Source organism: Lynx rufus, unplaced genomic scaffold, assembly GCF_022079265.1.
Source record: "Lynx rufus isolate CCGP_SWC_20201006 ecotype Redwood Valley unplaced genomic scaffold, mLynRuf1.p SCAF_2, whole genome shotgun sequence".
In the NCBI taxonomy this organism is placed as follows: Eukaryota; Metazoa; Chordata; class Mammalia; order Carnivora; family Felidae; genus Lynx; species Lynx rufus.
The window spans coordinates 168726034-168749646 of NW_025814834.1; the positions used below are offsets into that span (position 1 = coordinate 168726034).

General features: G+C 38.9%; 1 protein-coding gene and 1 long non-coding RNA gene across 5 annotated transcripts in view; one reads left to right on the forward strand and one right to left on the reverse strand.

Moving 5' to 3' along the window:
* The first annotated feature begins 4144 nt into the window (after positions 1-4144).
* On the forward strand, positions 4145-23005 carry LOC124515947 (uncharacterized). Of its 4 annotated transcripts, XR_006962938.1 has the most exons (4): positions 4145-4551; positions 6404-6517; positions 22420-22466; positions 22895-22976. It is a non-coding gene; the product is annotated as an uncharacterized LOC124515947 (long non-coding RNA). The 4 variants fall into 4 exon arrangements; XR_006962937.1 differs by lacking the exon at positions 22420-22466 and having other exon boundaries at positions 22895-23005; XR_006962939.1 differs by lacking the exons at positions 22420-22466; positions 22895-22976 and adding an exon at positions 16094-16329.
* The window catches only part of AK4 (adenylate kinase 4), a 68115-nt gene continuing 65441 nt past the window's right edge, over positions 20940-23613 (reverse strand). The window contains exon 5 of the mRNA XM_047085028.1: positions 20940-23132. Coding sequence (XP_046940984.1) covers positions 23018-23132 — 115 coding nt within the window. The 3' untranslated portion in view covers positions 20940-23017. The remainder of the gene's footprint in view (positions 23133-23613) is intronic.

A 23613-nucleotide genomic window follows, 5' to 3' on the forward strand; every position in this document is an offset into this window, starting at 1 on the left:
ATATGAAGATTTTACTTCTGCAACTAAATTTTGATACGTAAATGTAAGACTAAGTTCATGTGTACCACACACACACATTTTTAACCTAAATGGTATTATAATCTACATATTATTCATATTTTTTATTGTTATATCTGGAAGCATGTCCAGTGCCGAGAACAGTGATATGATGATCTCCATTAATCTGAACACAATACTACATTTCTATTATAGGAGCTAAGCCCATTTCACTTGTTTTGCAGGGAGTAAGATTTTTTTAACATTAGGATAGTGTAGAGTCTGGTGTACAGTCATCTAAAATCTCAGAATTTTTTTTATAACAATTGCAACTAAGCCAAGTTCCTCTCGTTCTATACTTCTGCAAATGAATTTTTTAAGCTTAAATGTGGAAGTTGGCATTCATTTCCATTAAAGTGCATTTTGTTGTTTTGACCTAGACTCAAGGTCTTTTGAAATCTTGATTCTTTTATCCAGACAGTGCTTCTCTCCTAGTTGTAAATGTAATCAATATGATTTTACTTCCCAGTCACTGAAGCATCCAAGGCCAAGAACAGAGTCCTGTGTATGATGAAAGCAGTGTGACCTCGCTCCACATACATGGATCTGCTTCCCCTTCCACCAATGTCTGCAGGAGCCTTGATCTGGGACTACATGTTCTACTGGATCCTGACCCTTTGTTTTCCCCCTTCCTTCATTTTAGGTTTAGACTTCAACCAACAGACAGTCACACATGGTAAAAGAGAATGTATCAATGGACTTTACTACTCGCTAACAGCTTTGGTGACAAAATTCAACACAGGACAAGTTTGAAACAATAGAGATAAAATAGGGTTTGGGGGCCCACTGAAGAATACTGAAAATTAGATATAGATCAGAAACTCATTTGATGAACCCATGACTTATTAATCATATCCTTGGTCTGAAGGACATGAAAGAGAAGTGATACCTACTCTCTTTATAAAGAATCAGCAAACAAGGAAGAAAAGGAGGAGTCTCTTTTGTACATGTCACTTGCTTCAAACCTCTAGTTTGTGGTTGTGTGGAGTCATTAACAGGATTCACAAATGTCAGGCTCTCTCCTTGCAGGCATATGGCAAGGTTGAAGCTTCCCACATTTCACAGCCCTCCCCACAGAAAGCCACTGTTAACTATTTAACAGATACCTTTCCAGACCTTTCTTCTACATTTCCAAATATGAATAAATACAAGCAAAAAATATCACAAGAGAGGCACCTGGTGACTCAGTCAGTTGAACATCCAACTCTTGATTTTGACTCAGGTCACGATCTCATGGTTCGTGGGTTCGAGCCCCACATGGGGCTTTGCGCTAGCAGTACAGAGCCTGCTTGGGATTCTTTCTCTCCTGTCTCTCTCTGCCTTTCCCCTGCTGGCTCTCTCTCTCTCTCTCTTCCTCAAAACAAACAAACAAATAATAACTTTTAAAAATTATCACAAGAAAACATTTAGAAATATTAACCAAATTCCTTCCTTGTCATAACTCTCCAATTCAAACACTTTGGCTTTTTTTGTGCTCATTGCCATGGTGACAGAAGGAAGACAAAAAACAAGTATATGGGTTATAAGGGTCTTCCCCTGGCTTTGCTTTTCAAAGGTTTAGAACCCTTGGAATGAGGATGAATCCCAGTATATGCAAAGCTCTTAGAAAAACATAATAAGTAAAGTAGAAGATTTGAGGACACAGGAATGGCCCACGTGTCACTCTCCCACCTTGGAGGTCATTCCCTGGTAAGTGGGGAATAGGGAGACTGAAAGAAAATGGTAAGACTATAGGTTTTGGAGGGTCCTGAAATGAAGGGCTCGGTGACCTGTCTCTGAGGCAGCATCCTGAGCAGCTGCCTGTAGACAGTTTCTCAGGTACTCCAGTGCCCTGACAGACAGCAAATGCAACAAAACAAGTCCTGGGCCTGAAGAATGCTATCGTGCCATGGGCAGGGTGGAGCAGACAACAGAACCTCTGGGGCTGACAGGACAGGTACACTCATGTGAACTGGATAAACAAGCATCAGACAGGGAGATGAATAGCTCACTAGATGCCTGCATTGACAGATGGGCTGACTGCTGTCCCTTTGGCTATATCCTTGGAAGTCAGATACAGACCTGCAGAAAAGGAACAAGACACTTCAGATTCATTGAGAGTGTAGCTACAAAGTCAATGTGGTGGGGATTCAAAACAGAAATTAGACAGAAGTATAGACGAATAAGAGAAGTTCTATGTCTTCTACACCTGAGTTACGGACTTACTATCCACCACATGGACATACAGTATTGTTTACATAAATGGCATCATAATCTACATATTGTTCCTATTTTTCATTAATAATATATCTGAAAATTTTTCTGATGCATAGCATTCCATAAAAGTGTAGATTATGATTTATTATTATTACTTAATCATATCCTTACTGTAAGATATGTAGGTCATTTCCAATTTTTGCTCCTTCAATAAAGATTTCAGTGGATATCATTTGTATATAACTTTATGCAAAATGTATTCTAGAGGATAGATTCCTTGAAATGAAATAATAGGATCAAAGGAATGTGAATTTTTAATTTTAATATGTACTGGCAATTTACCCTGCAAAATGATTCTATCAATTTGTGTGTCATGTGACAGCATATGAATTTGCTTTTACACCATAACCTCACAATCCTAAATATTATTAATATTTTTAATTTTGAGAGTTTGATAGCTAAAAATGGTTTACATTGTTCTCTTTGTTTTTAAGTCTCTACTTGAGGGCTTTATTTTTTTATGTGAAATTTATTGTCAAATTGGTTTCCATACAACACCCAGTGCTCATCCCAACAGGTGCCCTCCTCAATGCCCATCACCCACTTTCCCCTCCCTTCCACCCCGTCAACCCTCAGTTCATTCTCAGTTTTTAAGAGTCTCTTAAGGTTTGACTCCCTCCCTAACTTTTTTTTTCCTTCCCCTCCCCCACAGTCTTCTGTTAAGTTTCTCAGGATCCACATAAGAGTGAAAACATATGGTATCTGTCTTTCTCTGTGTGACTTATTTCACTTAGCATAATACCCTCCAGTTCCATCCATGTTGCTACAAAAGGCCATATTTCATTCTTTTTCATTGCCAAGTAGTATTCCATTGTATATATAAACCACAACTTCTGTATCCATTCTGGACAGCAACATGCAGAAGAATGAAACTAGACCACTTTCTTACACCGTTCACAAAAATAAACTCAAAATGGATAAGGACCTGAACGTGAGACGGGAAACCACCAAAACCCTAGAGGAGAAAGCAGGAAAAAACCTCTCTGACCTCAGCCACAGCAATTTCTTACTTGACACATCTCCAAAGGCAAGGGAATTAAAAGCAAAAATGAACTATTGGGACCTCATGAAGATAAAAAGCTTCTGCACTGCAAAGGAAACAATCAACAAAAGTAAAAGGCAACTGATGGAATGGGAAAAGATATTTGCAAATGACATGTCAGACAAAGGTCTAGTATCCAAAATCTATAAAGAACCCACCAAACTCCCCACCCGAAAAACAAATAATCCAGTGAAGAAATGGGCAGAAAACATGAATAGGCACTTCTCTAAAGAAGACATCCAGATGGCCAACAGGCACATGAAAAGATGCTTTACTTGAGAGGTTTAAATGACTTTCATGTTTATTTACCATTTATGTTTCTTTTGTGTATTATCTGTTCATATCTTTCACTCACTGTTCTATTGGCTTTCTCTCTTACTGATTTGTAGGAGCTCTTTATGGATATCATTATGGATATCAATATAAATACTGTGAGATTTTCCTCCACATTAGTCACTTTTCTTTTAATTCTTTAGAGTATTTTCCTGTACATGAAATTTAACTCTTTATTGTAGTCAGGGCTCTTGATCTTTTATTTTATAAATGTCTTAATTATGAATGGCTTTACACTTCAGTATTATAAAACTAAATCTTTTATATTTTCTTTTAATATCATTATAGATTTAAGTGGTTAAGTCAACTTAAAGCACACTTTTCAAAATTTCCAGTGGACGCTGTTTACCAAGTTTTTTCCTCATATCAGGCCCTGTGGCAGGCTGGACCCCACCCTGCTTCAGTACTTGCTCAGAATGTGCAGTGTGATAAGGCAAAAGCAGAAGTAGTACAAAGTGGTACAGGAATATTCATAGGAGGACTTTAGAGAAGCCTGCATGGATAAGGTGATGTGAGCTGGACCATGAAAGATAAAGAAAGGTTTGACAGAGAAGAGAAGAAGAAACCTTTCAGGAAAATGGAATAGCATATACAAAGACACAGAAGCCCCACAGAGCAAGGCATGTTGGAAGAATGATGTGGCCACATCTTAGCTTGAAATAACTTAAGTATCAGGCTCATGGGAATGTGGCAAAAGATGCAGTGGGAAAGTTAGACCAGATTACAAAGGGTCTCAAAAACTGTGCACGACTTTATGAAGTTCTGAGTCATCATTAAGCCTGGGATTCAATTAATAAGCACAGATAATCTGAGAGTGGGGAAATGGGTGAGGATATAAAGGAAATAGGATTGGCCAAGAGTTGGTAAGTGTTGAAGATGGATGGTGGTTACATGGAATGCATTGAACTGTTCTCTCTCTCTACCAATACCAATGTTTGGAAATTTTCATATTACAAATTTGAAACAAAAAAATTGTCATCTTATACAAGGTCATTCTTTGGTGCAAAATAATACTGGAAGGGTTTTGTTGTTATTGTTAACAGCACTGTTGAGGTTTTTTTTTTTTGTTTTTTTTTTTTTGTTTTTTTTTTTTTAAAGGCTATAGGGGCATCTGGCTGGCTCAGTCGGTCAAGCGTCCAACTGCAGATCAGGTCATGATCTTGCAGTCAATGAGTTCCAGCCCCGCATGGGGCTCTGTGCTAACAGCTCAGAGCCTGGAGCCTGCTTCGGATTCTGTGTCTCCCTCTCTCTCTGCCCCTCTCACACTCTGTCTCTCTCTCTCAAAAATAAATAAACATTAAAAAAAATTTTTTAAGGCTATAGGTTAGTAAACTGTGATCGCATTTATGATAAGTAAGGAGATACAGGAAATTGGGTATGAAGATATTAGCAGAGTTCACCCTCTAGGTGAAAGAATTAAGGGCATAATTTTATATTTTTCTGTACTGTGTGAATGTTATATAGCAATTTGTATTGTTCATAAATTAGAAGAACAGATTTTCACTTGGCAAAAGTGTTAAAAATCCAATCATAGAATAGATATGTCCACATGTGAAGGTACTAAAAACAGTATTTAGGAAAATAATATGTTAATATATGGAAATTCTTTCCCTATAATGTCAATAAGAAAAAAGGATATAAATTCATAATAATTATTATTATAACTATATGTGAGGAAAATGTATACACAGATGAAAAGAAATTGGAATACCAAACTGTCAACAATGGCTATACTTGGGCAATGGGACTATTATTAATTTATACCCCACCCCATTTTTCTTTACTAAACACATATCATTTCTGTAATTTTTAAAATGTAAGAACAAAGACAAAAATGAAACTTCACATCACTCTTTGAACTGTCTTTTTGACTCCAGAAAAAAAATACAACAAAGGAATAAGTGGTAGACCATAAAAAGAAGAACATTTCAGGATAATTTTAAAATATGAAATTTTCTTCCTTTTTCTAGTTTTCGCCAACTGGCACATCCCATCTTCTTAGGACTTTGAGAAGTACAGACTTCTAACAGACAAAAGTAATCAGCCAAACTAGAGTTCTAATAGATCTAAAAAGTTATTAGATAATGTTAATATATTGCAGTATAATCCTGAATAATACTCTCATTTTTCTCAGATATAACACTTAAATATAATAATTGAGGGGCGCCTGGGTGGCGCAGTCGGTTAAGCGTCCGACTTCGGCCAGGTCACGATCTCGCGGTCCGTGAGTTCGAGCCCCGCGTCGGGCTCTGGGCTGATGGCTCAGAGCCTGGAGCCTGTTTCCGATTCTGTGTCTCCCTCTCTCTCTGCCCCTCCCCCGTTCATGCTCTGTCTCTCTCTGTCCCAAAAATAAATAAACGTTGAAAAAAAAAATATATAATAATTGAACTTTTTAAAGCTTTCCTTAAATGAAGATGTTCAATAATAGAAAACACACCTTCTTTTCAAGTATTCATGAAAAGAAAATGTTCATATAATTCATATAAAGAAAAAATGTTACATTTCAGAATTTGTGATACATCAGTATAATAATTGCACAAAAATTTATAGCCTTAAATTCATGTAAAACTGATACAATTAATATAAATGAATAAAATTCTCAACTCAAAAGGCTAGAAAAAGCCAAGCTGACCCAAAAGAAAGTACAAAGAAAGAAATAAGATAAAAACAGAAATCAATGGAATATAATATAGTCATGTACTTATAACTCCTTAGGAAAAAATCAATGGAAGAGACATATACAACTTTTGAAGCAGAGGAAATTTAAAATTTAAAATTCCTATTTAATGGAGAAACACAAGAGGCATTCCTTCTAAGATCAGGAACAAGGTAAGGATGTCATTGTCTCCACTACTATTTAACTGCATTGAAAATATTTGCCAATTCAATCAGGCAAGAGAAGACAATTAGGATTAAGAAGTGGAGGGGTTCCTGGGTGGCTCAGTTGGTTAAGCATCTGACTTTGGCTTAGGTCATGATCTCACAGTTCCTGAGTTCGAGCTCGGCATCTGACTCTCTGCTGTCAGTGCAGAGCCTACTTCTGATCCTCTGTCTCCCGCTCTCTCTGCCCCTCTCCTACTGTTTCTCTCTCTCTCAAAAATAACAAACATTAAAAAAAGAAGTGGAAAATGAGTAAAACTATACAGATATCATATGCATAAGGCCAAGAGAATCAATGTTTGTGGGCTCAAGCTCAAGCTGTCAGCATGGAGCCCACTTTGGATCCTCTGTCACCACTCTCTCCTTGCTCCTCCCCACGCAAGCTCTCTCTCAAAAATAAATATTTTTTAAAAACGCTTAAGAAAAAAGAAAATACTGTATGAACTTGTAACTTAAATAAATATATATATTTCTGAACTCTGTCGAATGTCACCACAATAACCATGAGCATACCTGGTGCCCAGATCTTAGTGGTTTTGCAAAAGAGTGAAACGACAACTTTCTAACACCATACACAAAAATAAACTCAAAATGGATTAAAGAGTTAAAACTCCTAGAGGAAAACACAGTCAGTAATTTATTTTCATCAGACATAGAAACATTTTTCTAGATAGGTCTCCTGAGGCAAGGGAAACAAAAGCAAAATCAAATTTATTTGGGACTACACCAAAATAAAAATCTTCTGAACAGTAAAGTAAACCATCAAGAAAACAAAAAGGCAACCTATTGAATGGGAGAAGATATTTTCAAATGATATATCTAATAAGGGGTTAATATCCAAAATATATAAAAAATTTATACAACTTAACACCAGAAGAACCCCAAAAAATCCAATTAAAAAATAGGCAGAGGTCCTGAATAAACATTTTCCCCAAGGAAACATAGAAGTGGCCAATAGACACATGAAAAGGTGCTCAACATAACTAATCATTAGGGAAATGCAAATCAAAACCACAATGAGGTATTACCTCACACATGTCAGAATGGCTAAAATCAAAAACATAAGAAATAACGAGTGTTGGAGAGGATGTGGAGAAAAGGAGCCCTCATGCACTATAAGTAAGCAAATTGGTGTAACCACTGTGGAAACAGTTTGGAGGTTCCTCAAAAAAAAAAAAAAAAAAAGGAATTGCCATATAATCCAGTAATTCCACTACTGGGTATTTACATAAAGAAAACAAACATTAATTTGAAAAGATATATGCACCCCTATGTTTATTGCAGCATTATTTACAGTAGCAAGATATGGAAGCAACCCAAGTGCCCATGATAGGTGAATGATAAAGAAGAGTGCTACACACACACACACACACACACACACACACACACACACACAGACAGGAATATTACTCAGCCATAAAAAAGAATGAGATCTTCCCATTTGTAACAAAGTGGATGGACCTAAAGGGTATAATGCTAATGAAATAAGTCAGATGGAGAAAGATACCATATGATTTCACTCATATGTGGAACTTAAGAAACAAAACAAATGAACAAAGAGAAAAAAAACAAGAACAAAAAAAACAGACTCTTAAATACAGAGAAAGACTGGTGGTTGCCAGGCAAAAGGTGGCTGGTGGCATGGGTGAGATAGATAAAGGGAATTAAGAGTACACTTAATTATGATGAGCACTGAGTAATGTATAGAACTATTGAATCATTATATTGTACACCTAAACTAATATAACATTTTATGTTAATTACACTGCAATATAAAAAATAACAAAAAGTAAAAAACAGAAAAAATATATATACAGTGAAACCTTGATTTGCAAGGATAGTTCATTCTGGAAACATGCTGGTTAATCCAAAGCACTTGCATATCAAAGTGAATTTCCCCATAAGAAATAATGGAAACTCAGATGATTTGTTCTACAACCCAAAAATATTCATATAAAAATGATTACAGGGGCGCCTGGGTGTCTTAGTCAGTTGAGCTTAGTCAGACTTCAGCTCAGATCCTGATCTCACAGTTTGTGAATTCGAGCCCCACATCGGGCTCTGTGCTGACAGCTCAGAGCCTGGAGCCTGCTTTGGATTCTGTGTCTCCCTCTCTCTCTGCCCCTCCCCCACTCATGTTCTGTCTCCAAAATAAACATCAAAAACATTTTTTTAAATGATTATAATACTGTAATATAATACAAAATAATAAAGAAAATACAAAATATATGAAAAATAAACAAATCAACCTGCACTTACCTTTGAAAACCTTTGTGACTGGTTTGAGAGAGACAAGAGAGAGGAGGATTATTGTGTAGGATGACTTTCACTATCACTAACGGAATCGCTGCTATCTATTGGCTCAATGGAATCTTTTTCTGCAAGGGGGCCATTATATATGCTCATACGGATGTTGACTACAGTACATTATTAATAAACTCTTGCCATATATTGTATTTAATGTAACTGGCAATAAGGCAGCAGACCTGACCTAGAATGAAGCAAAGCATTCCTAAGCTTACTCTTGTATGGAAAAGCAAAGGACTGTCCATAGATGCTTTGAAGTGACAAAAAATACACTAGTGCCAGTTGTGGGCACCTTACAATATTCTGAAAAATCACTGATTTCTGCCAAACACGGAGACCAAGCATCTGAGCATCACCCACAATCCTGCCATTGGCTCAGTTGTGATCATGTGATATTCAGTGTCATGTAGTACTTGTATTGCAAGACATCACTCATTTATCAAGTTAAAGTTTATTAGAAATGTTTGTTTGTCGTGTGGAAAATTTGCAGAGCAAGTTACTTACAATCCAGGGTTTTACTGTATTCTTAATTCTGTCTAATGTCACTACAATAACAACGAACACAGCTGGTACCAAGATCTTAGTGGTTCTAAATATCATACCCCACTAAAAGAAACTAGAGCTCTGTGGAGAAATGGCTAATACCAGGTCTTAGAAGGGAAATGCAAGATATCTCTGAGATCTTATGCCAAAAATCAAGTAAGTGTTCAAACATGGATGGAGCTATATCAAAAAGAAATAACATCTTGAAAAGGATCCTACTTGCCAAGTTTGGGACAATTTGAACATGAAAGATAATAATTATTAGAGCTAAAAAAGAATTTCAGCAGTGTGTCAGGATACAAAATCAATATACAAAAATCAATTATATATCTATACACTAACAATGAACAATCTGAAAATATTAAGAAAACAATTTCATTTACAGTTGCATCAAAAGAACAAAATACTTAGGAATAAAAAATTTTAAAGTATGTAAGACTTATACAGTAAAAATCACAAAATATCACTGAAGGAAATTGAAGAATTAATAGAAAGACATCGCATGTTCATGGATTGGAAGACTATATTGTTAAAATGGCAATATTCCCCAAATGTATCTACAGACTAAACACAATCCCTATCAAAATCTCACCTGTCTTTTTTGCAGAAATTGGCAAGGACAAGCTGATTGTAAAATACATATGGAAATGCAAAGAACCCAGAAGAGCCAAACATTCTTTGAAGAGAACAAAGTTGGAGAACTCATGTTTTCTATTTCAAAATGTACAACAAAGCTACAGTAATCAAGACTGTGTGTATTGGCATAAGGACAGACATATAGATCAATGGGATAGAATTAGGAGTCCAGAAATAAAATCATATATCTATGGTCAGTGGATTTTCAACCAAGTTATGAAGACAACTCCATGGAGAAAAAATAATAATTCCAGCAAGTGGTGTTTGGATATCTGCACATCATGAAAAAAATTGTTAGACCTCCTGCCTCAAACCATATGCAAAATTAATTCAAATTAGATCAAAGACCTAAATGTAAGAACTATGAAATTCTTATAAGACAGCATAGATGTAAAATCTTTGTGACTATGGATTGTTTCTTAAATATGACACCAAAAACACAAAAAAAGTATGTAAATTGGACTTCATCAAAATTAAAAGCTTTGGTGTTTCAAAGTACACTATCACAAAAGTGATAAACAACCCATACATATATGGGAGAAAATACTGCAAATGTTACATCTGAAAAGTCTAGTATGCAGTATATATAAAGAACTCTTAAAACACAACAATAAGAGACAACCCAGTTTTTAAATGGACAAATACTTTTTTAGTGTCTATTTATTTTAAGAGAGAGAGAGCATGCGAGAACCAGTAGGGGAGGGTGGGGGGTGGGGTGGAGAGAGAGAAAAAGAGAGAGAGAGAGAGAGAGAGAGAGAGAGAGAGAGAGAGAGAATCCCAAGCAGGCTCCACACCATCAGTGCACAGCCCAATGCAGGGCTTGATCCTATGACCATGAGATCATGACCTGAGCTGAAATCAAGAGGCAGTCCCTTAACCAACTGAGCCACCCAGGCACCCCTGGGCTAAATATTTAAATAGATATTTCTCCAAAGACATATACAAATGGCCAATAACAAAATATGAAAAGATGCTAGACATCACTAGGAAAATATAAATCAAAACCACAATGGGATAACACTTCACATCCACAAGGATGGCTATAATCAAAAAGACACAATAACAAGTGTTGAGGGGCACCTGGGTGGCTCAGTCAGTTAAGTGTTCAACTCTTGATTTCAGCTTAGATCATGATCTCATAGTCATGGGATCAAGCCCCATGTCAGGCTCTGTGCTGAGAGTGGAGCCTGCTTAAGATTCTCTCTCCTTCTCCCACTGCCTCTCCCCAGCTCATGTGCACTTGCTCTCTCTCTCTCTCTCTGTCTCTCTCTCTCAAAAAGCGAGTGAGAAGAATGTGCAAAAAAATGAAACATTCATTGCTGGTGGGAATGTAAAATAGTGCAACCACTTTCGAAAATAATTTGGCTGTTCTTCAAAAAGCTAAACATAGGTTTACCATGTGACCCCAGTAAGTTTACTCTTAAATACTCAAGAGCATTAAGAACATATGTGTACACAAAAACTTGTACACAAATGTTTATAGGATCATTCATGATAGCCAAAATGTGGGAAAACCCAAAGTGTTACCAGTTGATGAATTTAAAAAATGTGGTATATCCACACAATAGAGTATTATTCAGCCATAAAAAGGGGTGAATTATTGATCCATGCTACAACATGGATGAACCTTGAAAACATTACACTAAGTGAAAAAGCCAATCACAAAAGGCCACTAATATGACTCCATTTATATGAAATTGTCCAGAATTGGCAAATCCACGGATAGAAGTATATTAGGGGTTGCCAGAGGCTGGGGAGAGGAATTCAGAGAGCAATAAATAGGCAATACTTTTTTAAACTTAAGATATTTTCCCCAACTTAATATTTAGAAAAGTATCTATCTACAGAAAAGTTAAAAGAATATTATCCTTGGTACCCTTTACTCAGAGTCAGCAACTATAAACATTTTTTTGCCACATTTGTTTGATAACTGAAAGTCAGCTTGGCTGTACATAAAATCCTTAGTACACTTTCTTTCCTTGACAATGTTGCCCCATTGTGGTTTTAATTTGTGTTTGAATCACTTAGTCTCTTTGCCTGGGAGCCCAGATATGTTTTCCTAGGTATGGTAGAATATGTCTTAAAATTGACTCTTCTAAGTTCCCACAGTTCCACAGTGTACCATTTTAATATGTAGATTCAGGATTTCTTTCATTTATTTATCTTTTGATATGTTTTTATTAGACTATAGCTTTAAACATTGGTTTTGACTTGTTGTTTTTCTTTCTTAGAAAATTCAATTATAGGTGTGTTAGATCTTCTTTGTCTTCTATAGCTATTATTTTTTTTCTGAGGTTTTTACTTTTTCTTAGCTTAATTCTCTTGGAAAATTTCATTTCATGTTCCGACGTATGCTTTATTGAATCTTTTCTTCTTCATGCACCTTGCAGTTTGGTCCTAATTTGGAAGACCATTGTCTTTTTCTTCACTCCCTTTTCTGTAGTCAGGCAATTCTTGTTTCACAAATTTTTTGTTCTGTGCCCACTTTTCATCTCCATTTGTGAATTTCTGACTTGTGGGTTTTTTTTTCAAATCTGTTATTGATTGTCTAACTGTATTTGACTCATATTGGAGAGCTGTGATACAGTTTCTTCTTGCCTCAGGGTTGGGGCTTGAGTATTTTCATCAGCTGAAGAATTTTGATTCTAATTAATTTCCTTTTCAAAGTAACTTTGTGTGGATGTTGGCTGCCTTTTCCTCTTCATTTTTAAGACTTCTGGATTTTTCTGAATCAGGTGTATTTACAGATGGAGTTGAAGGATCTGAGTGACTTACTAGTTTCTTAGTTCAAGAGTACCCTCTTCAGTTGGTACAGTGAAACGCAATTTCCTTAATGAAAAGCATCTCTTATTTGGGGTGTGCAGGGGTGTTAGGGAGAGTTTAGTATGTCAGATTTCATGAAGATCTTATTTCTGTAGAACGCTGAATTTCCACAAACTTCTTTATTCTTCCCTCTTAATCACCAGATCTCTTAAGAGATAGCTACTCCTTTCAAGTTCCTTTGTTGTCTCCCAGAAGCTGTGCCCTCTCAATACTTTCCCCAAATAATTCCTACCTCTCCACTTCCACACAGGTCCATAGCTGGTCTGATTTCAGATATCTATTTTCCTACTCAAATGAAAAGGGGGTTTGCAGTCTTCTATTTCCTGCTATGTGCAGTAGATATAATTGTGTTGTGTGGTGAGTTAACTGCGATTTTATTTGCCTTCCTTGGTCTATGTGGTTTTTGGAAGATGTGCAGAAAGATTAAGGTTTAGACATCTGCCATCTATGTTCAAAGAGTCCTAGCTATCTAACCTCAGTTGATAAATGCCAACATTTGTAAATTTTTAGGTGAGGCTTTCATGTGAGCATTAGACAATTAGGCTGGGTTTTTTGTTTGTTTGTTTTGTTTCAAATGAAGAAACGCAACGGAGGGTCTTATACAGATAAAATACAGAAGATGGTTCATTCAAGTCTCTAAGCAATTTTAGCCTGCACCCCTTCTCTCTGACCCTGTCACAATGATACATTGTTTCCATATTGCAGTAGGTGCATATGATATGTCCAGGGCAGTTGTTATGTCTGGTGGCCAACATGTCCGTAGTAGTCCGATATGGTCAGTGCACCCAGGATGGTTGGTGCATATGACATAGTGGATCTAGAGTGGTCAGTGTATGTGGGCCATTACTGTGACAAGAGTGGCTGATCTGTTCCGACTGATCTAGATATGTAGCATTCATTTTGGTATCACTGATTTTTCCTTGTCAGGAAAACTTATTCTTTTCTCAAGGTACATGACTCTAAACGGGGGAATGCAAAGTGTCAGCTCCTGGTGTAATATGAGATCTAATCTTCCATGGGAGGGAAGAGACTTATCAAAGGGACTGGCCACAGGATTCTGGCTAGGAGAAAAGCTGGCCACTAGAGAGACTCAACACTGCTCAAGTCTAGTTACCTCCAAGTGGAGGTGTACCCTGACTCCTGGAATTCCTGCCCAAGGCCACAGGTCCCTTGATTGCACAGCGCTTAACTGTGGTCCCTTTGGGCAACGAGAGTCAGAATGAGTAAGAACAACTGAGTAATCATAAGTGACCACTTGGAGTGAAGACTTCATTCTACCACTTACTGGGTGAGTGATCTTGAATAACTTAATTTCTCTGAACCTCAGGTTCATTACTTCTAGCTGTACATAAGGCTTGGCTTATTGCCTGGCACCACAGAGCAAACCCTCAATAAATTTTAGCTATCTCCTATTACATATGCATATATACACATAGATATAATTGTTTCACACACGTGCGTTATATATACATATATATATACATACACACATATTTAAAATACACATACACAGTTTAAGGAGGTTTCCTTAAGTATGGGTATGGTTTTCATTTAATTATTGGATGCTTACATATTCACTGGCTGAAAAGGATTAAGGGAAAAAAAATCACACTCAGTTGAACTCTAGGGTAAAAAACTCAAGTGATTTATTTGAATAGGTGGTATCCTCTGACAAACCACAATTCTATACAACTACACAACTTTTTTTTTGTTCCTCAAAGTTAGACAGTCCTCACCTTCATACTCGTTTGCCTTCACATATCCTACCTTCTTACTTCATAGACATCTATCGAGCCACTATGACCCTCATTCCTAACTTCCGGTGTGTCTCTGTCTAAACCATTAGTCCCAGATTGGCTTAATATAGTTTAGCCTGTGCAATGTATTTGTTGTTGTCATTGTTTTAATTAAATTGAATGACCGGGTAGCATTGCCAGCATCCCCAGGAACAACAATTGGCTGGAGCTGAGAAGTGACTCTCCCTTGAGAAAAAGCAGTGCACTGCTGTCTCCACAGCTTCTGTCACTTCCTACGGCCTTATACTCACCCCCCGTTTCATTGTTGTTTCCAATCTCTCCCTGGAGACATTTTTTTTTTTTAAGTTTATTTAGAGAGTGCATGTGCACATACGTAAATGAGTGGAAGAAGGGCAGAGAGAATCTCAAGGTGGCTCTGCACTGCCAGCGTGGAGCCTGGCACAGGGCTCGAACATGTGAACCATGAGATCATGACCTGAACGGAATGCTTAAGGGCTGAGCCAATCAGGCACGCCTCCCCTGGAGACATTTAACCCTTCTTTACTCGTTATTTTTTTTTTTTAACGTTTATTTATTTTTGAGACAGAGAGAGACAGAGCATGAGCAGGGGAGGGGCAGAGAGAGAGGGAGACACAGAAGCCAAAGCAGGCTCCAGGCTCCGAGCTGTCAGCACAGAGCCCGACGCGGGGCTCGAACTCACGGACCGCGAGATCATGACCTGAGCTGAAGTCGGACGCTCACCCGACTGAGCCACCCAGGCACCCCATACTCGTTATAATCCAACCATCCCTTTCTGTTAAACTCAGTCACACCTTACTTCACATCTGTAGTACAATTTTATCATGTAAATCTCATGAGTCACTTTCTGGCATAGACTCTGTACTGTCTACTACAAACAAAGTTAAGACCAGGTCAGTACAACTTCCCCAAACAACTCAATCTTACCTTTATCTCCCCAGTCCTGCTCCATACCTGTCTGACCTCCACCTGGCCTATGTGCTCATACTTCTGCCCACATACCATTCCCTCTGCTTGGGTTCCCTCTTTCCTCCATCACTCAGCTCAAATATTAGTTCTTCCTTGGACTAGTTGGCTGGCTGAAAAAGTTACTACATCTGTATATTCTCAATTATAATCCAGTGAATAATCCCAACAGTTATGTATAATTATCTAAATATATTTCCATCTCCTCCAGGAGACTAAGGAAGTCAAGGGCAAAAACTGGGTCTTATTCATCTTTGCATCCCCAGAGCCTAATAGTGCTTGATAGGAGAATCAAAGTTATAACTAGATGACATGATATACTAGTCTTGGGCCCATTTTCTATCAGTCAGCTTGAACTAAATTATGCTGTTGTACCAAATCCACCCAAATCCCAGGGGATGAGAAAAACAAAGGCTTATTTCTCATGCACAGTACTAATCCATCATGGACTAATCTTGCTCCACGTCCATTTTAGGATCCCAGTTGAAAGAAGAGCCCTAGGAGACTGACAGTCTCATTGGAGAAGGAAAGAGATTGGTGACCATGCTCTGGCTCCTGAGGCTTCCGCTCAGAAGTGGCACACTTCATTTTTGCTCGTATTTCATTGGCTAAAGCAAGTCAGTATGCCCAAACATAAAGCCATGGGGCAGAAAAGTAAAATTCTCCTAAAGAGTGAATGGCTTTAACTTTGATACAATCTACCATATAGCCACCATATCCGGTTCACCTTCTAGGGGCATGGAGGCCTGTGGGACATTTCCTCAGGCTTCTAGGTCAGTGAGCTTTGGAACCCAGCTAAGGGGAAGCCCCTGCAGGAGACAGGAGAATGTGAGGTTGGGAGAAGCCAGGGCATCCCCCATCTCCCCCCTTCCCTCCCCCCCCCCCACCCCCCAGTTGCAGGAAGGCTTCTGCAGAGGCTGGCTGTATTTCCTCCATGACTCTAGCATCCAGCAGCCAGGTCTGCTGAGTTTCCTGCTTCTGCTGAGTTGGCCCTTGACACTATGATCTTAGACTCACATCCTCTGATCCAGTCTCCTAATCTGCAAGGTAGGGGGAGAATCTACTCACATCATCCAGTTGTTTCAAGAACAAAACTAAAGAATGTTTATGAAAATATGCAAAGAATGAAGTGCTAGATAAAAAAAGTGCTTGATATCTGTCTTTCTCTGTATGGCTTAGACAGATACCATATGGTTTCACTCTTATGTGGATCCTGAGAAACTTAACAGAAACCCATGGGGGAGGGGAAGGGAAAAAAAAAAAAGAGGTTAGAGTGGGAGAGAGCCAAAGCATAAGAGACTGTTAAAACCTGAGAACAAACTGAGGGTTGATGGGGGGTGGGAGGGAGGGGCGGGTGGGTGATGGGTATTGAGGAGGGCACCTTTTGGGATGAGCACTGGGTGTTGTATGGAAACCAATTTGTCAATAAACTTCATATAAAAAAAAAAAAAGTGCTTGAATGTATACAAAGTGAGGCAACATGGTGTTGCAGAAAAGGAGACTGGGGATCATAATGCTTACGTTCATGATCTTGCTCTGCCGCCAACTGTCACCTCATCCAGGCAACACTGTGTTCACTATTTTCCTCATCTGCAAATTGGAGATAACAATGTTGATAATGAAGCGGTCACAGAATAGCATAAATGTGAAGAGCTATGAAGATGTATACTCTCAAGTGTAAAAAGCAATACAAATGTTAAATTAATTCACTAGTTATAAGCAGGAAAAAAAACTTTATTTCTATCAAATTAAAAAGTAGGAATCAATCTTCAAGCAAGATAATCAAAATAGTCAATAACAATTAACAGTTAGGAGAGCATGTACAGATTAGACTACAGGTTTAGATACTCTGAATTAAGCACATACACCCAAATCAAGAGGGCTGACAACTTTCACTGAAGAAAAGCACTGACTCATCGTAAACACACAACTTCTGGGAAACTGGAGCTGACTTTTCACAGGACAGTAAACCGAAGTGACAAGTTGTCATTGGCTTAAGAGAACAGATTTGAGCTTGAGAGGGGTCACAGTGAAACGCCATTGTAATGCAACAATTTCCCCAGAGATCTGTTCATCTCAAAAACAGGAATATATAAAAATCAGTAGTACAAATTCTCATTAAACTAGAAAAACCCTCTAAGCCCTAACACCTTGGAGCTTACATAAAGACTGAGTTTTTTTTTTCTTCCCTTTACCCTTCTCTAAATTAAATACAAAACAGTTTGTTTTTATTTAGCACATTTCTGACTTCACAGCCAAAGCTTTAAAATGAAGAAAGGTTTTATGAAATGGAATTAGACACACACCAACCCCAGGGAGAATCACAAGGTGCACTTGGTGTAACTTGCAAAAGTTACAGACAGGAAATCTTTATTTCCAGGAAGACACATGCTGTTTCCTGGAATAGCGTAATTATTACCCGGAAGGAATGCACATCCATGCCATCCAAGGGCTCTTGTCCCCTTGGAAATGTTTCACCATCTCTCCCTCCCTCTCCCTACACACACACACACACACACACACATGCTCACTGATCAAATTGGGGGAATTTCCCTGAAGCATACAGAATAATGGCATTTATTTTGGCAAGAATTGTGCAATTTGTTAAAAGAAAGATAAGGTATGGCATTTATGAACAACTGTAATTATAGTATATCTCAACAGATGCAGGAAGTATATTTTTCTTCATAGTTGAAATACGGCTTCATGGGTTTCCCAACATCTGCTCTTGCACACTTTTCATCTAGAAACCAGACTGGATCAGTTATATGTGGAAAGGGATGATAACTTATGACTAGACCACACTCCCGTATTAAAAAACAACAACAACAACAACAACAAAAAACAGGCTGCATTGCTAGGTTCTCCTTTTGAGACACCAAATAGACCAGGGAGTTACTAAAAATGCAGGGGAATTAAAAAGAAAGCAATTCATACTAAGAACACAACTTGGCCTTATGAATTGCCTCTCTGGCAAAATTAAATGCAGCAAAAAAAGATACTGTGTTTTAAATGAAAGGTAATAAATGAAATTCATCAGGTAGATATGAATGTCTCCCGAGATCCTGTAACTCAGCAGAGTGCAGATGAGATATATGCTCTCTGTATATACAGTGTGCAACTACCACCAAGACCCACTGAGTGCCCACTTCTTGCCTCAGCACCAGAGTGCCAAAAGCAAAGATTCCAGGTACAATCAAATAACACTGCTTTACCTATTAATTAGAATGGGGAACTCAAAGGAGGAAAAGGTACAAAAAAAGGCCCTTTTGGATTTCTTGATTAATCCCTATAGATACATGAAAATACAAACTTAAGTGAACAGAATGATTGCAGTTTTTACACAGAGGCAAGATAACTAAAACATCTATTACGTTAGGGTAACTACTGCAGATTTAATTAGACAATGCACATAATGCACTTAGCATTAAGTACCAATAAACAAGAACTACTAGGAATGCCTATGCCTTAACATATTTGAAATTTGTGGTCTTTATGACCTAAGCAGGACCCCCAGCAGGCTGGTAAGCTGTTTAAACTGCTAAACAGCGAAAGTCAAATACTGAAATCAGTTTAGTGAACTAAATTTTCTAACAGTCCTATTTATGGTTTTGCACAGGCACCCATCTATCTAAAACCATCCTGTCTCAACAACATTTTTAAGTGGTAGGTGGGCGAAGCCACAGCAGTAGCTCTTTCCAAGAATCCCCCTTATCCATTGGCTGTTATTACCTTTTTCCTTCCCTACCAAAGGGAGGGGCACACCCTGGGTAAAGCTGGAGCTCATCTGAGCTTGGCTGCTGGAGGGTGGTGGGGAGTGACCCTGGGCAGGGCGGATAACACAGGAAGCCAATCTCCCCTGGTTTCCGCCAGAATTGTGCATGACAAGCAGTGCCACATCAGATGGCAGGCAAAGGTGTGAATGTAGCATTCAGGATCATGTTAATATGCAATGTGACATAGGCAAGATGGTATGCTGGGGGCTCCATCACCTGCCAGCACTTCAGGAAGGATGTTTATCATCAGGGCCTTATTTAGGGGTGGGAGTGAGGGAGTGATTTCTCCTGGTATCAGGGAAGAAAAGTGAGTAGCATCTAACTCCCAGAAGCCCAGATCTACAGGGAGAACTATAGTTGAAGGCGGCTGAAGTGTTAAGGTCCCTTAGGGGTACAATACCATGGATACCAAAAGCATAGGTAGGTGAGGAACATGAAGGAACCTGACCCCTCCACAGATTAGCCTGGACCCAAGCCCAGCCTATTTCAACAGCCTTTCATTTTATAAGTGAGAAGTTAGGAAAGAAGATCAAAGGCTCAGATCTTCCTCTAGCAGCTCCCTTTGCTTAAGCAAAGCGGGGAGGGGGAGAACAGTCCCATATAGAGCTGAATGTCACTTCTGCTACTTTTGATGAGGCCACTTGGAAATACGAGCAAAATCAAGCAGGCTCAGCACCCTAGGTTGGTTGGGACAGGACACAGATAGTTAACATCCAGGAGCAAACTCAGGCTGCAGAATCAGGAAAACCTGGGTGTGAGTCCTGGCTGGACTGTCTGTTGGCAGCAAGAGCCTGGGCAAGATACTTCACATCTCTGACCCTTGACTTCCTTGTTCATAAACATGGCCTCATGCCTATCTCAAAGGATGCTTGAAAGATTCAATGAGCGTTTGCTAAGGTCCTAGAACTTTACCTATCGCCCAAAGGCCTTCAGTAAATGATACTTATTTTATGTCTGCCTTAGTGTTAAAGGATATTAAACACAGCAATGTCTCCAAGTTCTAAGTAAGTGGGAAGCCTGTTCAGACAATGAAAAGCAGTATTAATTCACAACTGGCTAAACCACAGAATATGTGGACCGGTAGGAATCTTATAGACACCCAAATTACTCTCTTTGCAGAACTGTGAAGGAACCGTATCTGTGGCAGTAGAAGAAAAACCAAGAAAAGATGTCCCTTTAGCTTTTATCAAAATATTTTCAAGAGAATTTTAATTTTTTACAAAATTACTGGAGAAAATGCTACAGAGCTTGTTGAAGAAAATCTGAAATAGACTTTTTAGGCCACCGAACATGAAATAAGTATCATCTTTCAAAGACGCATGGAAAAGGTGTTTGTCTTTTTTATTGGTCTCACCAAGCACAGGGCCCTCACCAAGCACAGAAACAGCAAATGCTGTTGAGACACTGAGAGGCTCCCACACTGACTATAACTATCTATTCTGCTGGAGGAGAGGAGGGAAGGATTGAGAACTAGAGTATGGCATCAGGGACCAGCCATTTCCCATAACTCTCTCAAAAACTCCAAAGGAGTCTGTTAAACACAAAGAGAAGTAAAGGAAGAGTCATGTAGGTTTTTCTACTTCCAAAAGGACACACACTTTCCTCTCTTGAATTACCCATAAAACAACCTTAACTCTCTACTTTTCCTAGTTTTTAGAAATTGTCTCCATGGCAGTACTAGTCTAAATTGTGCAACTTTCTTCATATCAGGTTTGTTTCTCCGTACCTGGTTCCCCAGGAAACCTGAGCTTTACCTACAGGTCTGATTTTCACCCTGTCCCCACCAACCGGCATTCAAACACGGCTCTTCTAAAGCACTAGAAGTCCATATCATGCACTGATGTTTCACAGACTTGAACTGGGCATCTCCATTGCATACACCCAAAAAGTAACATGGTGATTCAGAGAATGAGGAGGAGACCAGTCTATGTTTCCACTAAGGTAGTCAAAGAACATTCTCACGAAGGTATAGAGGAGAGGAACTGTCAAGAGCGGGGCAGTATTTGTAAGGAAGATGCAACCATTACCATACAGAACACACCTGCCAGGGAATTGACTGGAGATTCTCCAGGACATCTTCAGAAAATAAACAATGCATTGCAACACCAGAGGCGTGCTGAAATAGGCTCCCCGCCCCCCCCTTCTCTTCAGTATGAGGAGTCAGAAGTCACTCTCAGGAATAGCAAAGAACCCTCCTTAGGGACAATCACGATGCATGAAGAGGGGTATTTATTTTTAAGGCAACAGGAATAAATTTCATTGTCCTTCCCAGAGGAGAGCCAGAATTACATTAGGTGGCCACCAAGTCTGGAAACCAGGCAAATCTTTAATAAATGGTTTATTGATATTACATTACAAAGAATGACAAAATTGTATCATCTATATTTCTAGACTTAATGGCCACCCCACAGAAAGCATCTTTGGAATAGAAAGAAAAAAAATTAAGAATTTGTTTTCCCATAATCACAAAGCTGTCATACTCAGTCTGGGCACAGCTAGTGCAACATTTTCCTCAACACACAGGCTCCATTCCCTTTACCAACTATTTATAATATGTTTGGGTCACTCACAGGAGAAAAACACTGTCAGCATCAATATTTAGCAGCATTTCAAAATACATTTTTTTTGTCTTGAATAAAAAGCTAAACTATTCTTTTAGTGCAGTAATTCCATATGGTCTTATTACTTCTATACACAAGATATGATTCTTTAACATGTATGTAGTATCTCCCATTTTTCTGAAGACTCCCAAAGACTTTGAGGATTTTATTTTTTCATGATAAAAGAAAAGAGCAGTGTCAACCCATGAGGGTCAGCCCAGCAGCGTAAGTAGACCCTCTGCAGAGCTCAGTTCCTGCTGCAAGAAGCATCTGGACACCCTCCCCTCACTCTCGGCTCTTAGAAAGGAATCTGAGAGAGATAAAAGCAGTAACTATCTATTACTTCATAGTCTAGGAAGGGAGAAAACAGATGTACCAAAATACAGTCTAATAAAAATACTAGAAGCCAAATCCTTTCATTCCAGGATGTCTGAAAAAGGAGAGACTCTACAGAGCATGGAGGCAGAAAAAGGTATCACTCCGAACAGAAAAGCTAATTGTGGACAGTCACTCAAGGCCAGAGAAGTGACCACAGAGCAACTGGCTTCAATCGCACGGTCACCAGGAAGGGCACATACCAGAGAACTTGGGACAAGGCCGGGGCTACTGCCCTTGGCATTCTCAGGCCACCTGGTGCTGTGGTTCAATAGCCTTTGGGGGGCAGGGAGAACCAGAGGCCAACACCATCACATGTTAAAAGGCTACTATGGCAACAATGTGATGGTCAGAAATCAGCTAGAGTTTGGGTTATACACCCTTTGAAATCCAGCCTGTACTTGCTTTCTTGTGAAGGGCTTGAGACGTGCAGAGACATCCTAGACATGTGTGGGTGACCCTTCATCAGAAAGGCAGAGAAGAGCCTCTTCATTAACTCTTTCTCCTCATTTGTTTTCATTTCAGTTCACCATTTAGACTAGAAAAGACGCTGCAAGCTATCCCCGCTAGCTTCTAATTTGGACACGGCACCAATACTACACATACAACTGAATGAATGACATCTTCCTGGTTCTTCATTGGGCGGGCTCAGTATGCTTCTTTGGACTGAATAGGTGTGATCTTGTTTGAGAAAAGCGTGTAAACATAGGGCCAGATTTTGTTAGTCTCCGTCCCAGAAAATTGGTGAAGCACTCCTCGGCTCCTGAAAAATAAAATCCAACACATAAACGCATTTTAGGTTCACTTTTTTTAAAAATGTTTATTTTTGAGAGAGAGAGAGAGACAGAGAGAGAGAGAGAGAGAAAGAATGCACAGGGGAGGGGCAGAGAGAGGGGAGACAGAGGACCCAAAGTAGGCTCTGCACTGACAACAGGAAGCCCAATGTGGGGCTCGAACTGACAAACTGTGAGATCATGACCTGAGCCGAAGTCAAAGTCAGATGCTTAACAAACTGAGCCACCCAGGCGACCCTTAGGTTTCTTTTTAACATGATATTAGGGCAGGTGAAGATCCTGAGTATAAAGCAAGCATGATCTCATGGTCTATCACACACACTGCTAAGTGCCAAAGCAGCCCCCACAAATGTATCAACATCTGCACTTGGGGATACTTAAATAAGGCCACAGCTTTTACAATTCTGGCATGCCTAGCATGATGCCACCTCTTCTTCTCCTATTTAAAAC